Source organism: Vidua macroura, chromosome 21, assembly GCF_024509145.1.
Source record: "Vidua macroura isolate BioBank_ID:100142 chromosome 21, ASM2450914v1, whole genome shotgun sequence".
NCBI lineage: Eukaryota > Metazoa > Chordata > Aves > Passeriformes > Viduidae > Vidua > Vidua macroura.
Window position 1 is genome coordinate 3,542,243 of NC_071591.1, and position 25,015 is coordinate 3,567,257.

General features: G+C 48.6%; 3 protein-coding genes and 1 non-coding gene across 5 annotated transcripts in view; 2 read left to right on the forward strand and 2 right to left on the reverse strand.

The window, feature by feature from the left end:
- Nucleotides 1–3,890: 3,890 nt before the first annotated feature.
- Nucleotides 3,891–5,738, reverse strand: LOC128817844 (ly6/PLAUR domain-containing protein 1-like). Its single transcript, XM_053996722.1, has 3 exons — nucleotides 5,663–5,738; nucleotides 4,360–4,500; nucleotides 3,891–4,209 (listed from the first exon to the last, which is right to left on the reverse strand). The coding sequence occupies exons 1-3, from the start codon at nucleotides 5,736–5,738 to the stop codon at nucleotides 4,025–4,027; spliced, it is 402 nt and encodes a 133-aa protein (XP_053852697.1). The 3' UTR covers nucleotides 3,891–4,024.
- Nucleotides 5,739–8,741: 3,003 nt separating this feature from the next.
- Nucleotides 8,742–8,869, forward strand: LOC128817897 (U6atac minor spliceosomal RNA). Its single transcript, XR_008440328.1, has one exon. It is a non-coding gene; the product is annotated as a U6atac minor spliceosomal RNA (small nuclear RNA).
- A 1,299-nt stretch (nucleotides 8,870–10,168) lies between these two features.
- WDR5 (WD repeat domain 5) lies at nucleotides 10,169–22,094 on the reverse strand. 2 transcript variants are annotated; one of them, XM_053996302.1, is made up of 14 exons: nucleotides 22,007–22,094; nucleotides 19,800–19,990; nucleotides 18,873–18,981; nucleotides 17,539–17,612; nucleotides 16,525–16,614; nucleotides 15,870–15,959; nucleotides 15,121–15,204; nucleotides 14,267–14,322; nucleotides 14,061–14,107; nucleotides 13,829–13,904; nucleotides 13,451–13,484; nucleotides 12,697–12,771; nucleotides 12,349–12,436; nucleotides 10,169–11,296 (listed from the first exon to the last, which is right to left on the reverse strand). In XM_053996302.1, the coding sequence occupies exons 2-14, from the start codon at nucleotides 19,878–19,880 to the stop codon at nucleotides 11,196–11,198; spliced, it is 1,005 nt and encodes a 334-aa protein (XP_053852277.1). In that variant the 5' UTR covers nucleotides 19,881–19,990; nucleotides 22,007–22,094; the 3' UTR covers nucleotides 10,169–11,195. The 2 variants fall into 2 exon arrangements, with proteins under 2 accessions (XP_053852277.1, XP_053852279.1); XM_053996304.1 differs by lacking the exon at nucleotides 22,007–22,094 and adding an exon at nucleotides 21,549–21,635.
- The window catches only part of BRD3 (bromodomain containing 3), a 44,999-nt gene continuing 41,444 nt past the window's right edge, over nucleotides 21,461–25,015 (forward strand). Inside the window, exons 1-2 of the mRNA XM_053996298.1 lie at nucleotides 21,461–21,539; nucleotides 23,946–24,095. The gene's annotated coding sequence lies outside the window, so the exon portion shown is untranslated. The remainder of the gene's footprint in view (nucleotides 21,540–23,945; nucleotides 24,096–25,015) is intronic.

The window sequence follows — 25,015 nt, forward strand, 5'->3', positions numbered from 1 at the left end:
AGATGCATTTCCAGAGAATGAATTAAACACTGAGCCTGAGTGCTGACTGTGTTTGAGAGATGTTTATTTGTCCTTGCTGCCCCTCCATAAAGAGTTGCACAAGGACTTACTAAATTTTAACCCCACATTGTTCTTGGGTAAACAATGCCCTTTATCCAACGCCAGGAGTGCTCAGAGCTGAGATAAGCTCAGGTTGGCTGTGCTCTCTGGAGCACTCAGCCTCTTGGAACCAGCTTCCCACAGACCCCAGGACATCCACATAATTCCCAACAGCCTCCAAACCTCTGGCAGCTTTCTGCATTTCTATGCCAAAAAGTTTTTTTTGAGAGAAGTGTAGCAACTTTTATCTCAGCTCCTCTCCTTATTTTGGAAAGAGAAAGGGGGACAAACCATGAAAAACTGGTGATAGACTGTCCCAGGAGCTGTGCTGTGACTCCCCAACAAGTCCCTGTCCCCACTGCCACCACCACACGGAGCAGGGGGGTTGGAATGAGGTGATCCTTAAGGTCCCTTCCAACCTAAACCGTTCCATGCTTCCATTTGCCACTCTCCATCCTCTTCCTGCCCTTCCACAGAGATGGGAATAGTGAAGTTTGAGAGCTTCCTCCATCCCAACCCTCCCTCCATCACTCCCAGCATCACACACACAAAAAAAAAAAGGGCTAAAGGGGGATGAATATCTCTGCAGCCTTTCTGTCTGCTTTGATTTCCAGAGTCTACGCAGCCTCGTGCTTTTGGACCATCTGCTGGCATCCAGTGGGATGGGGAGTTAGGTCTGCACAGCCATCGGCCTCCAAGCAGGAAGAGCAGCCTGGAGTGCAGCATTTCTGGGAAAATTAAAAAAAAAAAAAAAAAAAAAAAGGGTTTTGCTGCTCAGGAGGGAAAGGCTGAGTAAAAGTGGTGTGAAAACCAGCCCAGCTCCCCCTGCCTTCTCCCCCCTCCCTGCTTCCAGGGGGGTTTTGTGGTGTTTCCCCCACTTTGGGGGGACATAGCCACAGGATGGGAGATGCTGAGTGTGACTCTCCCAAAAGAAGAAGGATCTGTGCCTTGTAGAAACATTTCTAAACTCGTGTTTGTTCCCTCTCCTGGGTCTGGGCAGAATGTCAAAGCCTGCTCTGAGCTGGAAATATTTTAAGACTAGCACTCACTGGAGACTGAAACAATGGCAATTCTTCAGCTACTGAGGCTTTTATAAAAGGGCTTTTGACACAGAGGCTGCTTAGGGTTGGTTTTTTTTTTTCTTTTTTTTTTTCTTTTTTTTTTTAGTTGGTTTTTCTCCCAGAAAATACTGTGCTAGTGTCCGTGTGCGTGCTCGTGCACACACTTTTGAGTGTGCAAAATAATCCCTGTGCTTCCAGCGAGGCCAAAGGTGGGAATGCCCAGGAGATGCCTCCAGCCCTGCTCCAGCGAGGAGGAGGCAGCAGCTCACACGGGATCCACGCAGCGATGCAGGAAGAAAAAGACATTTTAGAGTAAATGTCAGCTTTTGCGTTTCTGGGTTTGGGGCTTTTTTTAAACACGTGGGTGGGACTTTTGATGCCCAGATGAAGCTGAGATGGTTTCAGTCTCCAGGGCTTATCCAGAAGATTCACACAAACACTATGGAAAGTGTCTCTTTGCTCAGGGAGGATGAAATTTGACACTGCAGAGATTTTAACCCGGTGTTCCAGCGAGGAGCCTCCGTGTCATATCTGATAAAGGCTAATCAGCCCTCCTTCAGGCACCATTCAATTCTTATTTCCATCTGCTTCCCATGCAGATTGTGTTATCCATGATACGGACTCACACGCAGGCAAACCACTGCGAGTCCTGCTCAGGAATCAGAGGATCAACAGTGAGGAAGGACACGATGGATCCCCCAGCCAGGACCCTTGAAAACAGCCCAGGCAGCTCCCAGTTCTTGCTTGGAAACCAGCAGCTCCCAGCACCAGTTTGCACTGGCGTGGGGATGGGATCCCACTGGGCAGCAGGTTTCCTGCCCAGCCCCAAGCTCTGAATCCCCTGGCCCCAGTGCCATCCCTCCCAGGCTCCTGTCCCTGCCTGAAGCCTCCTCCCCAATTATCCCGGCTGCTGTTTGTTCAGGCCGTGTGGATTTAGCTCTCCAGCCTCATGTGCACTGTGTGTATAGGGAAAGATAGATTGTCGCTACTTTCCAGTATAAATCACATTCCTTACAACACTCCAAAGTAGCATTTTCAACCTCAGGGTGCTAATAGGATCCAGCAGGAGAAAGAAATGTCAGCTAAGTAGCAGGCGCTGTTTGGAGAGTGCAATGGAGCTGATCCACAGCCCCGGGGCAAAAGGAGCAATCCCAGGGCAAAGGTTAAAGAGTTCAGGAGCACTTCAGCCTACTTAATTGCAACAGGCCTCTTACACGGTGTAAGATGGATGGCTCGAGCCGGGCGAGGGGGGCAGAGCGGGGCCAGCAGCATCACCCGCCCCGGGGACCGTCGGCACGGCGGGGAGAGGACCGGGATGGAGCGATGGAGGCACCGCGGCCACTGCTCCGCCTCTCCCCAAAACGCTGCTGGGTGGCAAAGCTGCCGCAGCAGCACCCTCCAGCCGTCAGCTCTGCCCCATCCCGATCCTGGGGTGATAAAATCTGCCCCATCCCGATCCTCGGGCCATCAGCTCTGCCCCATCCCCATCCTGGAGCCATAAAATCCGCCCCATCCCGATCCTGGGGTGATAAAATCTGCCCCATCCCGATCCTCGGGCCATCAGCTCTGCCCCATCCCCAGCCTGGGGTGATAAAATCTGCCCCATCCCGATCCTGGGGTGATAAAATCTGCCCCATCCTGATCCTTCAGCCATCAGCTCTGCCCCATCCCCATCCTGGAGCCATAAAATCTGCCCCATCCCGATCCTTCAGCCATCAGCTCTGCCCCATCCCCATCCTCAGGCCATAAAGTCTGCCCCATCCTGGATCATTGGGATTTTATACTGGAGAGGGCTTTTGCCAAGAGCTCAGCACAGGCAGATAAATACCCAGTAGCCAGAATAACTCCAGCTGCCAAGGAAATGTTTCCTGCTCCCCCAGAAAATCATAAGGAACGTTTTAAGGGGAAAGAGGGGGAATTGGGTACTGTTGCTGCTCTTGTAGTTTTTCTTCTAGGATTTGTTTTCTGATTTCCTTTTATTTTGAATCTTCAGAATCTGAACGTGTTTTGTATATCAGTCCCAAGGTGTTTCTCTTGGGAAGGTGCCTCAGATAATATTTTTAGTAGAGTTTTGGCTTGTTTTCTGACACACATCTGAGAAATGTCATCAAAAGCTGATGTTTTGCATGGAAAAGGTCTTTTGCATTATTTTTTTTTTTTCATCTGAAGCAAAAAAAAAAAAAAAAATAGAATAAAAATATTTCCTCCCTTTCTCACAGCGAGGTTTATGCTGTTTCCCTGGTGATAAAGACACAGGGGCTGGCTCTTGAGACAGATGCGTTTAATTCCCAGCTCCGCCGCAAACCCCCGCGATGACCTTGGAGCAGCCACTCGGGCTCCGATCCGCACGGGACGGGATTTTTCTGCTAAAGCTCCCGTTTGGCCTCTTCGGCTGGGAAAAAACGCCTGAGAATTCTGCCCGTTCTTTTCACCGCGCGGGCCCCCGTCCCCCAGCCCAGCGCCCACCCTTCGTGCTGGGGATGCCGCCCTGCGCGGCCGCTCCATCCCCGAACCGCGCAGCGCCCGGGCTGCGGAGCGAGGGTCGCGGATGCCCTCTCGTGGGAAGAGCGGGGCTCGGGCCGCGCTCCCGATCCCCGCGAGGGCGTGGGGAGACCCCCGGCCCTGCGCTCCGCCTTCCCCGGGATGCTGCGGGTACCCCCCACCCTCCCACCCCCGAGCTCGGGGAGCATCCCCGTCCTCCCCGCGGGGGCATCACCGACACCTTCCCAGGGCGTTCGCACCTTTTATTGAGAGAGGGGAGAGGAGGGCGTGCTGCCCACCCGCGGGAGCAGCGAGGGGGGCACCCCAGCTGCCAGCACCCAGCCCGCGAGCACCCCGCATCCCCCGGGCGCGGGGGGGGGGGCTCAGGAGAGGAGCAGGGCAGCGAGGATGCAGGGCAGCAGGAGGTGGCCGGGGGGCGGCCGGGGGGCTCTGGGGGAGCCGTTGCACAGGTCGGTGTCACAGCAGTGGATGCGGACCCCCGGCAGCTCCTGCTGCTGGCAGTGGCGAGAGGTGGCGCAGCCGCTGGTCAGCAGGATGCCCAGGACCACTGCAAAGCAAGCACAGGGAGGGACATCACGGGCACGGGGTGCTGTGACAGCCTGGCACAGGGGACAGGCCCTGCGTGGGGGCTGCGAGGTTGGGTTTGGGGGTGACCAGCGGCTCGAGCAGCCCCCGCAGCCCCCGGGGCCGGACTCACCGCTCTCTGTTTTAATGCAGAAGCGGTGCTTGAAGCCCTGGTGGGACTGGGAGCAGGTGATCACCTCGGGGTTGGAGCACCCCATGTCCACGTTTTTGGTGCCAACCACGATGTTGCAGCCATAACACTGGAGTCCAGACACTAAACAAGAAGCAGAAGAAACACGGCTGGATTTTTTTTTTTTCCAGGGGGGAAGAGGCTTCAACTCGTTCTGAGCTGCTCTCTACCGACGGCTTCGCAGCGCTCCCTGCCTTGCCAAGTCGCATTAAGCCAGAGCCCGGAGCTGCCCGTCACTTGTTTACCCAGTGGGCCCGAAAATACAGACTCATCTCCCACTAGAGGTCAGTGCTAAATCAGAGATTAGCTGGAGATTTGCGCTGGGATCAAACTGTGGGAACAAGGGAGCTTTGGAACAGGGGGTGTAAAGAGTAGGTGAAACCTCACAACCACAGACACCATCGACTCAGGGCTTGGTCACGCTCAGAAACAGCTTTTCCATTTTTCACCAAATTTCTCCAGCTTAGCTGTGCCTGCTTTGGAGGTATTTGCTCCAGACGGACGGGTTTATCAGCATGGTTTGGTTTTCCCCTTGGACACAGTCCTGATATTATCACAGGGTCTATCAGGAAGGCAAACCTGCTCGGAAGCAGAAGGGAAATCCTCCTTGAGAGCACCGAGAGCCACCGTGCTGTGACCCCGGGCCAATGGCCTCAGTGTGTCCCTAGGGCTTTGCACACTTGCACTGGCAGCAGCTCAGCCCTTCCCTGCAGCCACTGTGTCTGAAAATTGCCACAATGGGAATTAAACCATTTCTCAGGTTTCTAAAAAGAAAGTAAAAAAAAAAAAAAAACCCAAACAAACCAAAAAGCCTTTAAAGGATATTAATTTACACCGTCCTCCTCTATTGTGGAGGTTAAGGCAACCTCTGTTGATTAATCAGGTTGCTGCCATTACTTTTCCTCACCTCTGAACACCATCCCAGAGCCCTTCCCGAGCCCCCTGGGCTCTCACAGGGTTTTTGGGGGTGTTGAGCACCCTCACCACAGCCAGGCACAGCGAGGGGAGTCCCTGCTCCGGCCAAACCAGGGAAGAGGAGCCCAGGGGATCCCAAATCCTGGCACACTGCCCTTTTGTACAAACCACGGTGACATTACCTCCATCCTAAAAGCACCAGCACGCATGGCTCGGGGCGGGAGTGCCCCTAAATTCACCCCGAGGATAAATCACACCTGGGCAAGCGGGGTTCAGGGAGGGTGCAAACTGCGAGTAAAAGGCACGGCAGCGCGGGGAGAGCAGCACTCACCCTCTGGCAGGACGAACACCACGGTCAGCAGAGACAGGATCCCATGGGCACCTCCGGCCATGTGTCCGCAGAGCATGGGGGGCATCTCCGGGGGTCACCCAGAGCTCACAGGGTGAGCACGGGCTCTGGGGGAGCGGGCTGAGACCCCCTCTCCTCCCGGCTCTTCACCCCGGCCGTCCTCGTCCTCGGCGCTGCCTTCTCACCTGCGAGCCCTTCCCGCGGGGTTCAGGGAGGTGCCGTGGGTGCAGCAGGGATCTGGCTGCTCCCCGCTTGCCCGGCCAGCCCCCGGCACCCAGGCTCCTTGTGTCGGTGTTTAATTTCTCCCTCTTCCTCTGGAGAAATTCCCCGATTCTCTCAGCTCATGCACAGACCTGAGTGCGTATGATGTGCTACCCTCAGTTATTTCTGTCCTATTTCCTCTGTCCACGATCACTTCCCATTAATACCACCGTGCAGCAGCTCTTGGAGAGAAATTCTCCCTAATCAAGATTTAGTTTTAAATCCACTTCGAAATCCTCTAATTCAGTTGGATTAGACAGAAGGGGTTTGGGGAGATGTATGGTTTTACTTTTTTTTTTTTTTTTTTTTTTTTGCCCATCTCTTTCCTCTCTGAGCTGTCTCATCTTCATGAACGGACCCACCGGCTTTCTGTGACATATTGTGCTATTTAAAGAGGAAAGGAATAATTTTATTAAAGAGAAGCAGTCAACTAATTTTAAATCCGAGACTTGAGATCCTCTAACAAAGTACAGCTCTGGGGATGGCCCTGGGGTTAAGGGGAAAACCTGAAGGAGAGGGAAGAGGCTTTGAATGGAATGTGTGTATTTACACACAAGAAAATAGTTGCCTTAATAAAGCAGGGAGAGGTTAAAGCCAGCCCCGGGCTTGGATCAGCTCAGGAGGGAGCTGGGACTGCCAGGGGCTTGGGGAGCGGACAAGGGACAGCAGAGGGAAGGACTGAGCAGTGATGGCTCTGCAGGGCCAGGGTCACACCCACATGGGGACACCACGGATGTCACCAGCTGCAGGAGCAGGCCCCCAGCCCCCTGTTGGCTCCTCCAGCGCTGTCCCCACAAGCAAAGCCCGAGCTCTCAGCGGAGCTAATGGGACTTGGAGAGCTAATGCTTACTAATGAGAGAGCGCGACCGAATGCACGGGATTAAAAAATTAAAATGACAAAATAAGCTGCTTATGTAGCTCATCCAGCAACTGCCTGCTAGCAGCACCTGAAATCCCCCACGCTGGGCACCCCAGCCCAGCGGGCACCTCCTGTGCCAGACACAGCTCCCAGCCAGGCAGGCTCGGACCTAATCTCCAGCAGCATCTTCATTAGCAGAGATGCTGGTTCGTGTTCCACTGGGAGGCAGCACAAAGTGGTCCAAGGAGGGGCATCTACTCAGGAGGGGCAGTTGGCACCTGGGAGAAGCGCCCAAGAAATGCAGCTCATGGATTTAAATCCCTTAAACCACCCACGGTGTCTCGCTTGCCTCAAAACAATGTGATTGTAACAAATGTCTGACACAGTAAAGCCTGAAAGCCTGCGGGAGAAGGGATAAAAGGCAGGAAATGGGATTGATTTAAACGCATGCATAAATCAGAGCATTCAATAAGGAGGGGAAACTAACTTTTAATCCCCTAATAAAGTCGTCAGTTATCTGGAAGGGGCAGCCGGGAACAGTCTGGGCTCTGTGGCAGCAACGAAGCATCCCTGGAAGTGTCTAAGGCCAGGCTGGACAGGGCTTGGAGCAACCTGGGACAGTGGAAGGTGTTCCTGCCCTCGTCAGGGGGTTGGAATGTGGTGAGCTGCAAGGTCCCTTCCACCCCAGGCCGTTCTGCGAGTCCGCGATGCAGCAGCTGTGCACAGCTGGCGGGGCCGGGGCTGCGCAAACCTCTGGGCGCTGCAGCTGGATCCGCAGCCTCATCCGGCTCCTCCGCTGCTCCTTCCCGCCGGGAACCCCGCGGGAAGGTCTGGGACAGTCGCAGGGGTCGGGGGATGGAGCAAAGCCTCAAGGCGGCAGCGGTGGCACCTGCAGCGGGATGCTGGGGGAGTCATCCGCTGGGAAGAGCAGCTCCCGGGCTGCTCATTTAGAGAAATGTTTGTCTGGTTTGATTCCCTTGGGATACCGAAGAGAAAGACCTTAAGAAAACGGGAAAAAACCCACCCAACCTTTTCCACCGCTCCCACATGTGGAGCTTGTAACTCGTTATTAGCGCTGACATAACTCGGAGCGATGTACGAGCTCCGGAGCAGCGGGAACACTTCGGGAATGGGCTCCCTCCTTGCACCGCTGCTCCGGCTGCGGGAGATGCCACCAGCACATCCCGCGGTGCCGCTAGAGCCGCGGGATACCGACGGGAAAGCGCAAACCCGCGGGATACCCGGCGGGAAAGCGCAAACCCGAGGGATACCCGAGGGGAAAGCGCAAACCCGCGGGATACCGACGGGAAAGCGCAAACCCGCGGGATACCCGGCGGGAAAGCGCAAACCCGAGGGATACCCGAGGGGAAAGCGCAAACCCGCGGGATACCCGGGGGGAAGGCGCAAACCCGCGGGATACCCGGCGGGAAGGCGCAAACCCGCGGGATACCGGGGGGAAAGCTCAGACCCGCGGGATACCCGGGGGGAAGGCGCAAACCCGCGGGATACCCGGGGGAAAGGCGCAAACCCTGCGCAGGTTACGCGGCTCCGCCGCCCATCCCGCGGTGGGCTCATCCCAGCGGCACCGCCCCGCCGGGGGCGGGACTCGAACCGGCGAACCCCGGGCGCGCCCGCCTCCATCGGCGCGGCCAAAGCAAAGCCACACCCCCCGCGCGTCCCGGGGCGGGAGAAGAGGCTCCGCCTTCTGCACGCTGATTGGCTGAACTTGATGAATATATTAAAAACGGAGCGGAAAGCGCTCGTTTTAGCCATTTTACCGAGATTTTTAGGGCAAAATTTGGGCTATATTGAATGTTTTTTCATGGGATGTAGAAAGAAGTGACAAATTGAGGGGAAAAAGGCAGAAAAGTTAGCTCACCCTATCGGAAATAGATGGAGTATAGTGGAGGTTTAAATAGCGTTACGTGGAAGCTGGCGGTTGTGTTGTATGAAAGGAGAGAAGGTTAGCACTCCCCTTGATAAGGATGGAAGAGGTCCTAGTGGCCTGTACAACACACATACGGTTAAGGCACTGCCACCTACTTCGTGGCATCTAACCATGTTTTTTTTTTTTTCCATTTTTTCCCCTCTTGTTTTCTTTCCGGGAGACCCTAAAGAAAGCGCAGCAGCGTCTTTTTTCGTCCCCCAGCTCGCCTTTTCCCTCAGCTTAAAAGTCGCCGGTGCACCCGAGGCCCGCAGCAGTAACTCACTCTAGGCACTCTCAGCCCGTACCTAAAATAAAGTTACACCTCCTCTGCTCCAGCCAGCACACAATCCTCGTTTCCAGGGCTGCACTTGAGCTAATCCTGGCCCTACAACCATCACAGCCATGCCAGGCTGCACAGAATTAGAGGTAAGTAGAGCTCATGCCAACAGGCATTAATCCCAGGTGGGATATTAAGGATTTAAACACAACCTTTATGAAGAGCAGCTTTACAGCAGATCCTTTACATTAGGGGCTTTTCTATCCCTGTTCAAGGTATTTCCTCGTGACAGCAGAAAATTCATCTCCCTCCTCCCCAGCTCTGTGTGACAGCACAGCTGGGCAAGCAAAGCCACTCACACACAGGGACATGAGAAGCACTATGCCAGGAAATATTTCTGAATCAACATTAAAATGCTTTGCTGGAGTAAAATTCCACCTCCTCCATGCTATAAAGCAGCACAGCCACATCTTGCATTGAAGAGTTTCACCGGCCTTCAAGAATAAGGCTGAAAAAAACCACGAGTTGATCATTTTAGCAGTGACACCAAGTCTAGACACAGTGTCCCTTCCTGGGGGTAATGAAAAACCTCCAAAGGCAGTGATATTATTAATAGCCATTTTAGCAGCCCAACATGAACTCTATTTTTATATTTTAAAAAGAAAACCTATGCCTCATGTCTTGCAGCTCTTTCTCTCCAAGGGTTTCAAAGCAAGGCAGCCTCACTCCAAAGGTCTGGACTGTAATTGATTTTGTTGTTCCCAAGCACATGAGGTAAATACAAAAAAAACGAGGTTTTGCTTCACCAGGAGCAAAACATCCCTTTGCAGCAGAACCCTTTGGGTGCAGTAAAACCCGTGCATCCATGCATTTCTTATCCAGCACAAGGCAAATCCTGGATCCTGGAGAGGGCAGCAGGAATCCTTTCCCTCTGCTCAAGCTCTCTGTCAGGGGGTGTGGCAGCGTTGTCTCTGCTAAGGACAATCCTTTTCCCCTCATTAAATACATTTGGACTTGTGTTTGTTCCTCTTTTCTCTCCACCCTGCTGCTCCTCATCCTCCCTCACTGGAGTTTCTACAGAAAACATCTCCCCTTAAAAATGTTTTTAAGAGAAGCTTCCACGAGCACGGACACTTCACATGAGCACACTCTTAACCACAAACATACACATAAAATCCCACCTTTTTATTATGGCACATGGTATTTTTCTGGACGTGTAAATACCACATGGATATGACAAAAAGGGAAAGAAATACCAATGCTGAGATAGATACAGAGTCATGCCATTTGCAATACAGCTTCATACCATGGATTGCCAAGATACAAAAAGTCTGGGTTTGTTTCTTTTTACATTGAAATAACTTTACAGTGTTCTGTGAGTTGGCTTTAGAACCAGAAGAGGCAAAATTAAAAAAAAAATTAAAATATGTTGAGAACAACTACAAGCAGGATTCATTTTAATGGTTAACAGAAGAACTGTAACTTTGCTCTAGAACAGCATCTATTAAACACACAAGAGGTAACAAGAGGTAAGCAACTATACAGAAGGTAAGAGATTCCACCACAGGAGTCAAGTCAGGGGCAGGAAGAGGGAAATCTGGAACTGCATGGTTTTATTTGGTCACAAAGTTTGAGCTGAGTGTTTTAAAATGAAGCACCCTTAAAGATGCAGTACTCCTATTTAAAACAATACAGAAATTTCCCAAGAGACTAGAACCTACAGTTTGGAAAAAAAATTTAAAAAATTAAAAAAACAATTAGACATATTAAAAAAAAAAAAAAAATCCACACATCTCTAGGCCTGTGACTTAACTTACTGGTACAAAGTAGACTGGCAGCTCTTCCTTAAGCAGCAACAGTGCCCAGAAGCAATGCCATCAGAAAATACAGTATCTTTGGGGTGTCCAAGACTTCTGACCCGACATCAGAATCATCCATTTGTCTGCCAAAACATTAGGCAAGAAAAGGAGACACTGCATCTTTTTTTTTTTTTTTTTTCCACCACGTTGCCCAGCTCTAGCAGAGCTAAGATGTTTTCTTTGGGCCAAGACTAACAGAAACCACTTTATCAAATATTCTTCAGGTTTCCTCCCAAACTGGATTTATGGGTGTTTTTATTTTTTAATAATTTTTTTAAAAACATTTTTTTTCTTTTTTTTTCCTGACAGTCTCTAAAGCAATCCTGGAATATTTAACAGTCACTCTTCCACAGTTTAATTGTTTTGTCGTTTTCTAGCGCCGCTGACGCGATGATGTTTTCTGTTGGGTGACAAGCTGTGGAGATGACAACATCTGAGCAAAAAGAAAAGATAGAAAAATGCAATTATTTCAATCTGGTTCATAGCAGGCATCTCTGAAAATTAGCAACTGTGTTTTATTAAGCCAAGTTATTATTTCCTTGTAGCAGAATTAAATGTGTTATTTGTAAATATCTTACAACTGTTGCTCCTCTGTGGAAGGAAATACAAGCAGGAAAGAATTGAGGGCAGTAGGAAAGGGTTTGACAGGTTTCAAAAGGTGAGAACTCTCTAGATTTGAGTTCTTACTTCTATCAGATCATGTCAGACACAGCTGAATCAAAACCCAGGTCAGGTTTTTTGTCATGGAAGGTATTTCCAACATCCCAGGCAGTTCTTGGGTAACACTTCATCTTCAGAGCCTGAAAATGAAAATCTGCTGCCACTGCCTTCCTCACACTCCAAATCAATGGGATCCAGCCCAAAATCACTGGGATCCTGCCCAAAAATCACTGGGATCCTGCCCAAAAATCACTGGGATCCTGCCCAAAATCATTGTGAACCAGCCCAAAATCACTGGGATCCTGCCCAAAAATCACTGGGATCCTGCCCAAAAATCACTGGGATCCTGCCCAAAAATCACTGGGATCCTGCCCAAAGCACAGGACTGAGCACACTGAGATTTCAGTTCAAGCTCTGCTCTTTTACAGGACTCAGACATCTCGTGGTTCAAGACCAGGCACATGCACAGACATTTCCAGCCCACATCAATCCTTATCCCCGGGAGCTGCAGCCCTGGAAGGTGTTAACAGACCATTCACAGTCACTAATGTTATGAGATATTTAAATATCTTGACCAGTTCTGTGCTCAAGCAAATCTCCTTTGCAAGTTGATGTCAAAGTTTTAACAGGTGAAGAATAAAACTATTTCAATGCCCATAAAAACCCTTCATAAAAAGGAGTAAAACTCCCAGGGTTCAATTAAGCTTCAGCCAGAAGAATTTATGAGTCTGAGAGTAAAAATTGGTATCAGAGAGAAAGTGCTCAGGCTAAGCATTGATGATATGAGGAATATTTCATCAATAAAACCAGAATCCTCTCCCTCACCTGTGTGTCCTTGTAGTTTCTGTACAATCTCTTTTGTCTGAAGGTTCCAGATATAAACCAGGTTGTCTTCTGAACCAGACACAATCCACTGGAGGGGCAGAGAGAAAACAAAGTTATCTGAATCTTTCTGATCCATACCCAAGTGCTACTCCTCAGTAAACATTTCATTGTTGTCATGTGGAAGGGAGAAGGAGGAAAAGTCAGGAAAGCTGACAGTGAGCCCACCTAGAGACACAGAAACCAGCACCCACCAAAGGAGGTTTTCAGCCCCAAAATCCTCTTTATCTACAGAGAGGAGCAGTAAGAACTGCACAGAGGTAACACAAAAATAGTCAGATCAACACCAACCTTTCCACCAGTGACAGAAAAATTGGCAAATATGCAGTACTTCTCATTTTTGTGTCCTGTGTATGTCTTCAGGCACTGGAAGAGAAGAGCCACAGGACATTAATGCAGCTGGGAGAGTTTTGTCAGTCAAGGACAAACTCTGGGAAAAAAGACTAAACACATCAGCCTGTGTTTCCCACTGGGCCAACTGATCTAGAGGATGCAGAGTGCAGCTCTGCTCTAAAACCCAAAACAAAGCCCTAAATTTGTAGTGAAAGAGATCAAAAGCAATTTATTGTTCATGAAGAGAAAAATGCAGAAATATTGCTGTACTTAATGTCTCAGGGCTATGCAGAAGCCAAGTATTTTCATTTTTTTTTTCTTTTCAAAGACATCTTTAGTCAGAATCACAGAATAGAGTGAGTTTGAAGGGACCTTTAAAAGTCTGACATGAGCAGGGACACCTTCCACTATCCCAGGCTGCTCCAAGCCCCAAACTGGCCTTGGACATTTCCAGGGATCCAGATGCTCTGGACAACCTGTGCCAGGGCCTCCCCACCCTCACAGGAAACTTTCTAACCTGAATCCACCCTCTTTTAGTTTAAAACCATTACCCCTTGTCCTGTTGCAACAGGCTCTGCTAAAAGTTTATCCTCTCCACTAAAGAGGTACTGACACTTTTTTCTGTAGTACTCGTATGTTCAGTTTAAAAATCACATGTAAAATCCAATTTTCCTAAAAGCTTAGTTAAATCTACATGAACAGAAAGAATTACCTTTCCTTTGCTGTAGTCCCAAAGTTTGAGAGTGCTGGAAAACAAACCCAAAGATTTTAGTTCTTGGATGTTGTTTTTTTTTTTTTTTTATCTGAAAAGTTCCTAGCAGCTGAAAAATGTTTCTCCATACCAGAGTTCCAAAAATCTACAATGGATCATTTCAGCCTGACTTTGGAATGCAGGGTTAGTTAACCCCAAAATATCTGTTTTACTGCCATGCCATTCATATTCTCCCCCACAGAAAAAAACTATATGTGAATTCATCATTACCATGTATTATCATTACCATAGCAGCCAAAAAGCAAATTAAAGCATCATCTGATGCTGCAAATTTCAAATCTGTGTGTTATTCTCCTTTTTTTATTTTTTAATACTTACTTGTCCAAAGTTGCAGCTAATATGTATTTGCCATTTGGTGAGAATTTCACAAAAGACACAGGAGGGTTATCATCATCTACAGCAAAATTAAAAGCAGTGTTACAAAGTGCACAGCTGTGTTGTCTCACTGACAGAGGGTTTCTTTTGACATTCATTTGTTTTTAATAGTTTCACTGAAACACAGAAAATCTGTGTGGAAAATACAGCCCAGACAAGAAATATTTCTACTTACCAATCAGTGTTTTCAAGCACTGGCCTGATGCTGTATCCCAGATACGACTGTTTAAAAAAAATACAAAAAAATTATTATTATTATTGGGCTTGAAGTCTTTTATTACAATTTTAACATTATATATACAAGCGTGTTTAGTTTTAAAAAAGGTATTTTTAAAATGCAAAAGGTGCAAAGAGTGATGCAGACAAGAAAGAACCACTTACCAGAGTCCATCATAGCTACTTGACACTATCAGGGATCCATCACGATTAAAATGCACCTGTAATATTATTAATACTAATTATTAAAACTAATAACTTTACTGATGTTCATCAAGATCAAATGTTTAAGCTCCTTATTTCCCATTTCTGACATCAGCAGAATAAAACATGCAGATAGAACCTGATTATTTTAAGGGCATGGGAGTAGAACCTCTTATATAGCCACTCATGTGTTTTAAGGTGAATTTTCTGCTTTTTATATCTAAAGAAAAATTCTTTAGAATTATTACTATTAAAAGACATTCATAACTGTGAAATATCTTTTACACATGGCAGAACAACCATGATAGAGCAGCCACAGTTGAACATACCTGAGGCTCAGTTTTTTTTCAGTGTTTTTCATTTCAAAGACATTAAGAGTTGAGCACCTTCTGGTTTTCCTTAATTCCAGTGGATATTGCTGTATCCCAAGCTCATTTCTCCTATGAAATGACTGAGATTTAAAGGAAGAGTGTTCTATGGAACACCTTCAGTAATGACTTGGAGCAACACGAAAGCAAGAGAAGTACAGATTGTTCCCTGAGCAATTCTGGGACTCACCAATCTGAGTCCCAGAATGACACTCAGGCATGCCTGGCACACCTCTGCACTGTTCACATTTACAGCCAGGACCAAAATCCACACTGATCTTAGAGAAAACAGCACTCATTTCATTCCCACTGAGCAATGGCCACTGGCAGCAACCACAGCCCAGCCTGGATGCTGTGTAAAGGCTTGGTAACCCCTCCACAGGGGCAGGAGAGGAGCTCTGCTAACAAAACAAACATTTTTGTGTTCACTGATCAGGAGGGACTTACAGCTGAAACTGGGTCAGAGTGAGCAGGCAACGTCTTGAGGCACTTCCCTGTTTTCACATCCCATATCCTCACGCTTTCGTCAAACTGGAGAGGGAAGAGGCACGAGGGGGTTTAGTCAAGCACCCAATTGAGGCACTCAGGCACAGCTTGGCTACAGCATCAATCTTATCCCAGCTGGGTCAGAAAGCCCAGGACACAACCAACAGTCTGGGAACACCTCCCTGAATTCCTTGTCTCCATGTAGGACACTGAGGATGGATTAGGGGCTTTTCCCCAAGCAAACACAGCAGGGACAATGCACAGCTCACCTGACTACAAGTTGTGTTTGTGAGGGAAAGCACAACTGAAATGGGCTGTGTGGTTCTTATTCTTTCATTTAATATTGTTTTCAAATCATGATCTGACCCAGTCTGCAGAGGGAGAGGTGATTAGAAGTCATCCTTTAGGTAAGTCAGAATCCAGGTGATTAGAAACCATAAGTTGTCCTATAAATTCTGTATTCACTACTTATAAATTGTACTACAGCAATCCTGCCTGCAGAAATCCTGTGCCACCCTAATCATAAATTAGTGTGCTGCACTAATCATAATAATCTGTTAAGAAAATAAAGCTGTAATTGTAACTATGATTTAATACCATCATCATTCTGCCAAAGATCCCTAAAGAACCTGTCTGTCCCTTTAGTGACAAGTGACAGAGTGTGCAGTACTTGCTTCCCACAAAGGAAAAAAAAATTAAAAACCACTCACTGAGCCAGAAACGATGAGGTTTGACTGAGGGTTGAAATTGCAGCAGAAAACGTAGTTACTGTGCCCTTTCAACGTCTTTAAGCACTTACCCTGAAATAAAATTCAGCAGAGTTAAATACACAGCATCACCCAGCCCCATAAAAGCATCCAGAGAGACCACATTAAGGTTAATCACTGTGCAGCACAGAAAGAAACCATCTCTAACCCCATATTTAGATGGGCAGAGGGCCAGCTGCAACAAAAAAAACAAAAACAATATAAAACAATCATCATGATTGCAGATGAGGTGCAAACTCTTTATGCAGCTCAGGAGGATCCAAACCATTTAATAGTCCTAATCAAAACTCAACCAAATTATCCTGTTCTCTCTGTCACAAGAGAATGGGGGGAAAAAAGCAGAGATAAGAAATTAAAAAAGGTTTCATCTGAGAGGCTTTTTGCTGTGGTTCTATCTCCATCATCAGGCTTTAGTGCTCTCTCAGAGCATAACAGGCTCCTCGTGGTACCCACAAGCATCCCACTCTTTCCAAGAGCAGACAGCACAATTCATTCATCCTCACAGCCCATCCACCAGCTTGTTACAAGCAGGAAAACAAATGAAGAAGCCAATGTTGGAGAAAATTGAAGGCAAATAAATAATAATTCCTGCCCTTACCGAGCTTACATCCCATATTTTGAGAGTTTTGTCATCGGAGGCAGAGACAAGGAGGTTGGAATCTGATGACCAAGCAACATCAGAGATCCCCTAAAACAAAGGAAAACAATTCTCTTCTCAGCTCTGTTTGTTCAGCCACACAGAAAAGTGAAAATCACAGACTGCAGATTACATTCCCAGCTGAAGCCTGAATGAAAATTCAGCACTGAGAGTCAGGAATTCAGTGATTTTGCTGGGTTAAGAGCTCCTCTGGCACAAGCTGAGCCACATACTCTGAGAACATCAGTAGCTTGTTCACACAGTTCTTACTGTGGCCACCAAAACCCTTTGCTGGAACTCCTAAACAGAATGCTCATAAATTAATCTGAGTAAATGGCTTTTCTTCATGACAAATGGCTGCTCTTTACAGTCCAAGTCCCCAGAGGCTGGAGAAGATTCCAGTGGTTTCTTATTTTGATAAATCTTCATTTTTGCTAATGAAATTTCAGCATGTAAAAACTTAAAAAAAAAAAAAAAAAAAAGGAAAACCAAAGGGCTTGAAAGTTTTGGAAGTTTTGTGTTTTCTTAAGAACTTTGCAGAATGAGTAAGTGTTGTGTTTATGTAGGCAAACCCACAAAAAAAATTCAATCTCCTTAAAAGGCAAGTGTTTTGTTCCTTATACAAAGGAAGGATGGAACAGGACACAGTGTTAGAATTCACAGGGATTTTCACCCAGGAATGCTCTGCCCTGTGTCTGAGGTGGGTTCTCCTGAAATTCAGGGCCATGAGAAGCAGGCTGGGCACTGGGAATGCAGCCTGCACTCCACCCACATTCCCAGCCTGCCCCAATGTAACTCCAGCAATTCCAAGACTAGATAAACAAAAGCTACAAAGCAAGACTGAAGACTAGAAAGCAGACTGTTAGTTCTGCCTTCTACGCAGGCAGAACTAACCAAGAATGGAAATTTCTGAATGAGGAAAAGAAAGCAAAATTCTTCCCAGGTAAATTCCCACAGTGATCACCTCATACTTACCAGCTTATGACCAGATACTGTTTTTTCAAACTTGCCATCATAAGCTCCCCAAATTTTAATGAGTTTGTCAGCAGCTGGAAAAGAATGTGCCAGTTCAGAGGTTAATTAACAGCACTACCAGAGCTGTCCCTTCCAGGTGAAAGGAAATAAGTTAACTCTGTCTCTGGGCAGTTCTCCCTCCCCAGGCAGAGCTCAGGGAAGGAGGTGATATTGAATTGGTGAAGAACAGCTTCCTACACAGCACTCTGCACCAGCTGAGGTTACATAAGCTGCCTGGAATGCAGAGAGACTCCAGCAGCTTTAGTTTTTCTCCTGACAACTTGGGTTTCTACTTTTGTTTTAGATTGCCAGTGGTAAAAGTAGCGCTGGTCCATGGGAATGCTTGAAAGGCTTTTGCCCCAAAAAGAACAATAATTACACCACAAGCTGGACTGAATGGATGCCTGCAGAAACCCAAACTTATTATCCATGGTAACTTGCAAAACAAGCCAGAGAAAAAAGTTGCTATTTGCCAGATACAGAGTTTGGAAAACATTTTCAGGGGAAAGGGGAGGGGGACTCTGATGGGGACACTGTAAGGATGATTTATATGGCACAGTGCACTGGTTTTATTGAGGTTGTTTGCAGTTAAGTCAAAGCCCCAAGCCATTCTGGAAGATGTTCCAGTGACCCTCACTGTCATACTCAACATTTCCAACTGCCCTTTCCTTACACGTGGATTCTCTCTGGATCACTGGCAGTCACAGACGCACATTTTCAAGGCAAAGCTGTCAAGCAGTGCTGAACACTGAAGAAACCCTTAGGAAATACCAAAGCTGACAGAAAGGAGACTTGTTCTATCACTTAAGAGAGCAGTGAAACACCGTTTATAACAACCTTCTGCACTTCACTGGCGCAATCAAAGCCTCTGACTGCCAAGCACCACAGGACAGAGCATGTGCATCCAACTCTGCAGCACCTGCCTTATTTCCCACAGGAAGGTTTTGCCTGCAGTTACTGTGCACTAAGTTTAATTTAAAAGCTTAAGCTTCTAGTGATACAGAAAAGCACAAGGGTTTCCTCTGCACAGAAAAGAATCCTGTGCTGGTTTTTGCCCATTTGCTCAGTCAGGAAAGCTGAACAGGTGAGGGCTCTCCTGGCAATGCAAAGACCCAGTGCTCAAAGTAACAGAACTTCAAACAAATTATCTCAAAGAGTGACAGCTTTAGTATCACTCTTTCAAGAAAAACCATGTCATGACATGGCATCCCTCCTGTCCCTAATGGAGACTGCAGACAAACCCTTCTTCAAGGCTCACATTTGTGTTTGAAATGAGAAAAACAAGCAATACTTACAGGAGCTGGCAAGCCACTCTCCATTAGGACTAAACTTGACTGATGACACTGCCTTTGTGTGCCCTGCTAACGTGAACTTGAGAGCATAGTTTGGCTTTACTGGGGCAGGCTGTAAGAAAAATATGCATGAATGAGTTCAATTCCAAACCTAGTGGCCAGCTCCAATCAGCACAGAGGAATGGACCATGTGGATGTTCACCATAACAGATTCCAGCATTAAATCACATTTACATTCCCATTCCCCTCCAAATTCAAAAATCAACCAAACACCCTTTCACTCTGGGGCCTCACTGTTCCAAGCACAACACCAAGTCACCCCTGAGGTAAATTCCATCCAAGCCAGTAAGCAACAGGTGAGAATAATCCAACAGCCCAACCACAAAGTGCCTGGCACTTCCAAGTAACACTCTTGATATTGATCTGTGCAGTGCTTTCAAGTGTTTGCATTTTCACCCTGATCATGAATTAAACCACAGGCCAATTCCTCCATGCCCCTAAAATCCCACTTTTACCTTCTGAAAAGGCTTCATGGTTAAGCAATAACACCTCCTTTGAGCATCACCAGGCTTCAAAGAACCTGAATAACTGTTTCCCCACTCCACAACTAGAGATTCACCAATTCTCCAGCCATCTCCAGGCATTCCAGGGATAAAAACAAACAGCCTTTGTCATGATCAAAATGACAAGAAGTATTTCACTAATGAGAACTTCCCCAAAACCAATAAAAGAAAATTTAGCACTAGAGCAGAGCTGCACTCCAGCCACTTTTCCCATAAAATCCTCAGCACGAGACAACAGCAGAAGCAGCCACATAGGAAAGATCTTAATTTACAGGAAAATTCAAATCCCTGATTCTGGTCTGGCTGCTGAGTGTTCAGGTAGCTCCAGGTGTTTTTACAGGGGTATTTTTTGGGGCCTCACACACACCTTGCTCTGATTGGTCGAGGAGGAAGGAGTAGATTGTGTTTTGGTGGATTCTGCATCTGGCTTCTTTTCTTCTGTTGCCATGGTTCTGGAGCTGGCAAATGAGACTTATGGGTGCTTGAAGGGGAGAATGAATGTGCTGCTTCAAAAGGCAGCTCTTGCCACCGAGAGGAGAACCACGCTGAAAGGAAAACCTGGAAGAAAAACAAAATATTCTCATTAGCTGTCAAAAAGATTCTCAGCATGCACAAGAGTGAGACTGGTCAAAGTGCAGGTTGCCAGAAAGCAGTATGAAAACCCCTGTTTATTATCTGTGGAGCAACACAGCAGTATTTTAGGCCTTCAGACCCACTTATGTGCAAGACCAAGAACTCAAGGCACAGCCTTTGATCACTCCTTGGAAAGCTTTTTCCCAACAGAAGTACAGCACAATAGCTTTGAGGTGTGGCAGCGTTTTCATATCACAGACCCCAAAACACTTGTAACAAGTACTTAGCACAGGGTAAATACGGTAGTTTGCATGGAAGATGGAAGGAACAGTCCAAGGCCTTTCTATTCATTAGAGAATACGAGATGATAACAAACACAAAAAATAACGAGCACTTGCAAAGCTTAAGGCCTGACCAGATTACTTTCACCTCAGAATGTGAATATTTTCGTGTCTTATTTCCCTGCTGAAAGGTCTGAGCATCAAACCATCCCCTTCCCCACCCGAGAGTTCCCCCTGGCTGGCAGCAGCCTTGGATCAGCCTCTCCAGACTCGCTTTCTGTAACAAGACCTGATGGAGTGCAGTGCCAGGATTCCCTAATCGGGGCTGATGCTGCAGAGGGAACCAATCTCCACTGCAGCTCAGCCTCATCTCAGCTCAGCAACAGAATCACCCCCGGCTCACACTGTCAGGATTTGCCTGCTAAGTGCATTTGCCACTTCGCAGCTCCTTTTGCCGGTGGCAGCACATTCGGGGACGAGAGCGTTTGCTCCCAGATCCACTGGCATTCCAAGCATCTCCCTCCCGAGAGGGTGCAGAGCAGGGCGCTACCAGTTGCCTGCCGGCTGTGCTCGGTGTGGGGAGATCCCAGAGATCTCGCAAATCCCAGAATGGGCCAGGCTGGAAGGGAGCACAGCGGCTCCGCAGGGTCATCCCAGAGCACATGGCACAGGACTGCATCCTCACTACCTCCAGTGAGGGACACTCCCCGGCCAATCTGGGGGCCACAGAAAGAAAATTAAACTTTCCTAACGCGGATCCTGATTCCTTTTCATCTGCAACTCATCTAGGCACTGGGGCGAGCACGCAGCGCGCTGCCAAACCACCGCAGCATCGCTGCCGGGCCCGGCTGCGCTCCATGCCCGGGGGGGGCTCCCGGCGCGTCCCCCCGCGGTCCCGACAACACCCCCCGAACCCCCGCAAGCCCCGAACGGCCCTTCCCTCGCTCTGGAATGTGGGGGCGGCTGTGGGGAGCCCCCCGAGGGTGGGGAGGGGGTGAGGTGAGGGGTCCCCACGCGGTCGGGGGCGGGGGTGAGGCCGGGCCGGGGGCTGTGGGGGGGGGAAGGGGAGCGGGCGGGCCCCGCGCGCGCCGCCTGAGGGGAGGCGGCGGCGCCGCGCGCGGGCAACGGCGGTGCGGGAGAGCCCCGGGGCGGTGCGGGAGACGAGGAGCAGACCGGAGAGGAGGAGGAGGAGGAGGAGGAGGAGGAGGAGGAGGAGGAGGAGCCGCCGCCTCGCCCTCTCGCTCCTTCTCTCGGTGACTTACCGGGGGGATGGGGATGGGGAAAGGGGGGCGGCCGCCGCCTCCTCCGCGGCGAGGGAGGAGCGCGGCCGCGGGAGGGGAGGGGGGGACGCGGCGGCGGCGGCGGCGGGTCCGGGTCCGCCAGGCGGGGAATGCGGGCCGGCGCCTGCGCGGAGCGGGCCGGAGGCCGCACAATGCCGCTCTCTCCCGGGAGCGCTACGGTGCGGCCCGAGAGCCAAAAGAGCGGCGCGAGTGCGCGCACGGGCGGAGCCCATCCCCGCGGCGTCGTGCCCGCCCCTTCCCTCCCCTCCTTCTTTTCCCTCCCCTCCTTCTTTTCCTTCTTTTCCCTCCTTCCGTTGCTTTCTTTCCTTCCCTCCCAGCGCCCGCTGCCGTTCCCCGCTCGCTGTGGGGAGCGCCCTGCCCGTGCGGGCCGCATCCATGCCGGTGCGGCATTCCCGTGTGGGAGGCGGGCTCGTACACACCGGGATCGGGTGGCCACGGCGCTGCTCCCGTCGCCCGCGGGCCGTTGAGCTCGGTTAGGTGTCGTTGGGGTGCGACCGCAGCTGGGCCGCTTGGGTGTACACCGATAAAAGCGGCTGTGAGAAGGGCAGGCCCGTTCACACGGCAGTAATGTCTGTAACAGTGGCTGTGTAACGGCTGTAATATCCATAATGATGTCTGTGAGGTGCGGGTCGGGCTCTTCTCCCCGGCTGGGAGCGGGGAGTCATCGGGGAATTTCTTCATGGAAAGTGGTGTTAAACACTGGATCGGGGGAAACATTAAACACTGGAGCTGCCCAGGGAGGCGGCACAGTCCCCGTCCCCAGGGCTGCCCAATGCACTCAGTGCCATGATTTAATTGACAAAGTGATGATCAATCAAAGGTTGGACTCGATGATCCCGGAGGTCTTTCCCAACCCAAGTGATTCTGTGTCTCTCTAATGCTGATGTTTGAGCCGTTTTAACACCACAATCCTCTCCTCGCCCGGGTGAGAGGGTATCTGAGGCAAGGTGGTTTTCTCAGCGTATTGTCACTCAAAAAGCCCTGACTGGCAAAAGTGTTTAATTCATTGAGGCCAAAGAGCCCGGTTACAGTTAAACATGTGTTTAAGCACTTCTCTGGAGAGCCGTGGGTTATTTCTGAACTCACACGTTGCAGTCTGCTTTCACTTAAGAGGGAAGCAAAGGAGACGTGTGTCATTCACTGGCCCTTTAACACAGGAAGATATTTGGCTTCCAAAAATTCTAGTGGCAGTTGAGAAAGGAAAAGATGAAAAAAACCTGTGGTATGGTGAAGCCAAGGCCCTTCTACTCCAGCCTGGAATCCTGCACCAGAAATCTGGAGAATTAGTCCTGCCCTCTAAACTCAGGGAGGTAAAACACAGAAGAGCTGCGCAATACAATATTAGGAAAAAATATTAGGAATATTAGGAAACAATATTAGGAAAACAATATTAGGAAAAAAATCCAGTTAAATCCCTGGTGCTGATTCTTCCAGATGGTTTCAGCGTAATGTTTTCAGTCTTTTAAACAATATGAAATAAAATGGGAGAATGCAAATCAGCAGTATAATGCTATTTATAGAACTTCCTTGTGGCAGGGTGTTTTTTGTTTCTTTCATGTTGGAGATAAGTTCGTATTTTTCCTCTCAGTATCTGCTTTGGGAATTTTTGCCTGATATTTTTCTATATATGTAGAAAATACATATAAATATATTTATATGTGTGTAGAAAACATATATATGTGCATGTATAAAAATCTCTGCTCTAAATAATATCTCTCTGGAATCTGAAAAATGTAGCCTTGACTAGAAATTAAGTGTAATCCTAAACAACCCCTTAGCCTCTAAGTGTCCTGGATGGTTTTTTTTTAAACTAGTTTAAAGCAGGATAAACTCCATTTGGCCAAGTAGCTGATTCCATGCCAGGCTGGGTTTTTGATAGCATGGAGCTTTCAGAAACAGCACGAGCAGGGGCATTTCTTTGGGACTGCAGAACATCCCCAGGGCTCTGCACAGACAAAAATTTGGATTAAATTTCACTTGATGGTTATGAATCATCTGTGCAGGTCTTTCTTTCTCCCTCGGCCAGGCTTCCACAGCTGGGATCAGCAGGATGTGACATCTGTCCAAACTCTGGAAAAGCGTGGGGCTTGGCAGGCTTCTCCCTCACCAAATCTTTCATTCCCTTTGCTTCCAAACAGCCTGAATTTGGGGATGTGCCAAGTGCACTGGAAAGGACACCTGTCTGTGGTGTTTGTGGGAGAGCAGCTTCCCATGGTGATGAAAGGGAAAGGAAAATGGCTCAGATTGGAAGGAAGTGGCTGCTCCCAGTGTTACTGGGGTCCCTTTGGGTGGTTTCCAGGGTGTGAGGAGCTGAGGCCGTGGCTCCTGCTGTGAACAATGTGTGTGATTTTGTCCCAGGTTGCACCCAGAGCAGAGCTAACCCAGTGCTGCAGAGCTGATCCAAAGGACATTATTGTTTGTGGAAAAGCTCCCAGGAACTTCACTACAGCCTGGACCTGTTCTTTAGACCTGCCTGCTGCAAACCAGCTCGTGCTTACGTTTGTAGTGGTGAGTAATCACACACGGAGCTCACAAGCTGTGTGAGCCCATGTTTATGTTTTGGCACAATTAGCAATCTCAGCTTGCATTTTTATTTGCTTGGGCCCCTCAGCAGACAGAGGAAGTGCAGAACAGACTCGCTGTGTGTTACACTCTGCTCCAGAAACAGGGAGGAAGAATTCAAGAGAGACCTGCTGCATCTTTTAGACTTCTAAAGAGCAGCTGATCCCTGACACAGAGCTGTTTCTGGGTGGTTCCTAACATGCTGCTCTGTTTTTTGGTTTTTTTTTTTTTCCCTAAATCCCAGATACATCACATTCATATGTTTCTTCTGGGATTTAAAAACAAACACTGAACCTTTTCCAGGATGATATTTCTACCTCTCCCACTACACTCTAAGCCTTGCTTGCATCATTGCCAACATTTGTTGGCAATGTTTGTTCATTTAAAGCTAGGAAATCTTAGCCCAGTGGAGAGCAGGTAGGGTTGGAATCTTCCTGCCCTGGGAGGGATGTGTACAAGCACATAATCCAGGCATGAGGGGCCTATAGAAGTTGAAGAACTCATTTCAATGTAAGATCATTGGACACTGCATGTATCAAACCCTCGTTAGTAAAGACCTGGTAAGAAACATGATTTTGAAGAGCAGGTCGGACTTCCCACAGGGTTGGGAGTCCTGCAATGTGCAGGACATGTGCAGACAATCAGCACAAATTCCCCCCAATGCCAGCCCCAGCCTAGTTAATGCATAGAGGCTGCTGATTTGAGAGCCCAGCCTGAGTCACACACGCTCTGACTGCCAGACGTGATGACAGCCTGCCTCTCCCAGCCACTTCAACTGGAGCAGCAGGTTCTCAGCACTTGTGTGAATCAGGAGCTTTGTTCTTTGGCTGCAGCCACGGTGAGCGGACAGTTCAATACAATTCACT

Excerpts from the sequence above, each read along its gene's own strand:
- LOC128817844 (XM_053996722.1), bottom strand. The coding sequence starts at position 5,738 with ATGCTCTGCGGACACATGGCCGGAGGTGCCCATGGGATCCTGTCTCTG. Across the intron at positions 4,501-5,662 it reads GGTGTTCGTCCTGCCAGAGG|TGTCTGGACTCCAGTGTTAT; the intron begins GTGAGTGCTGCT and ends CTTCTTGTTTAG. Across the intron at positions 4,210-4,359 it reads CTGCATTAAAACAGAGAGCG|TGGTCCTGGGCATCCTGCTG; the intron begins GTGAGTCCGGCC and ends CTTGCTTTGCAG.
- WDR5 (XM_053996302.1), bottom strand. The coding sequence starts at position 19,880 with ATGGCAACAGAAGAAAAGAAGCCAGATGCAGAATCCACCAAAACACAA. Across the intron at positions 14,323-15,120 it reads ACTCTGACCCAGTTTCAGCT|GTGCATTTTAATCGTGATGG; the intron begins GTAAGTCCCTCC and ends ATAATATTACAG. Across the intron at positions 11,297-12,348 it reads GAAACTACAAGGACACACAG|ATGTTGTCATCTCCACAGCT; the intron begins GTGAGGGAGAGG and ends CTTTTTGCTCAG.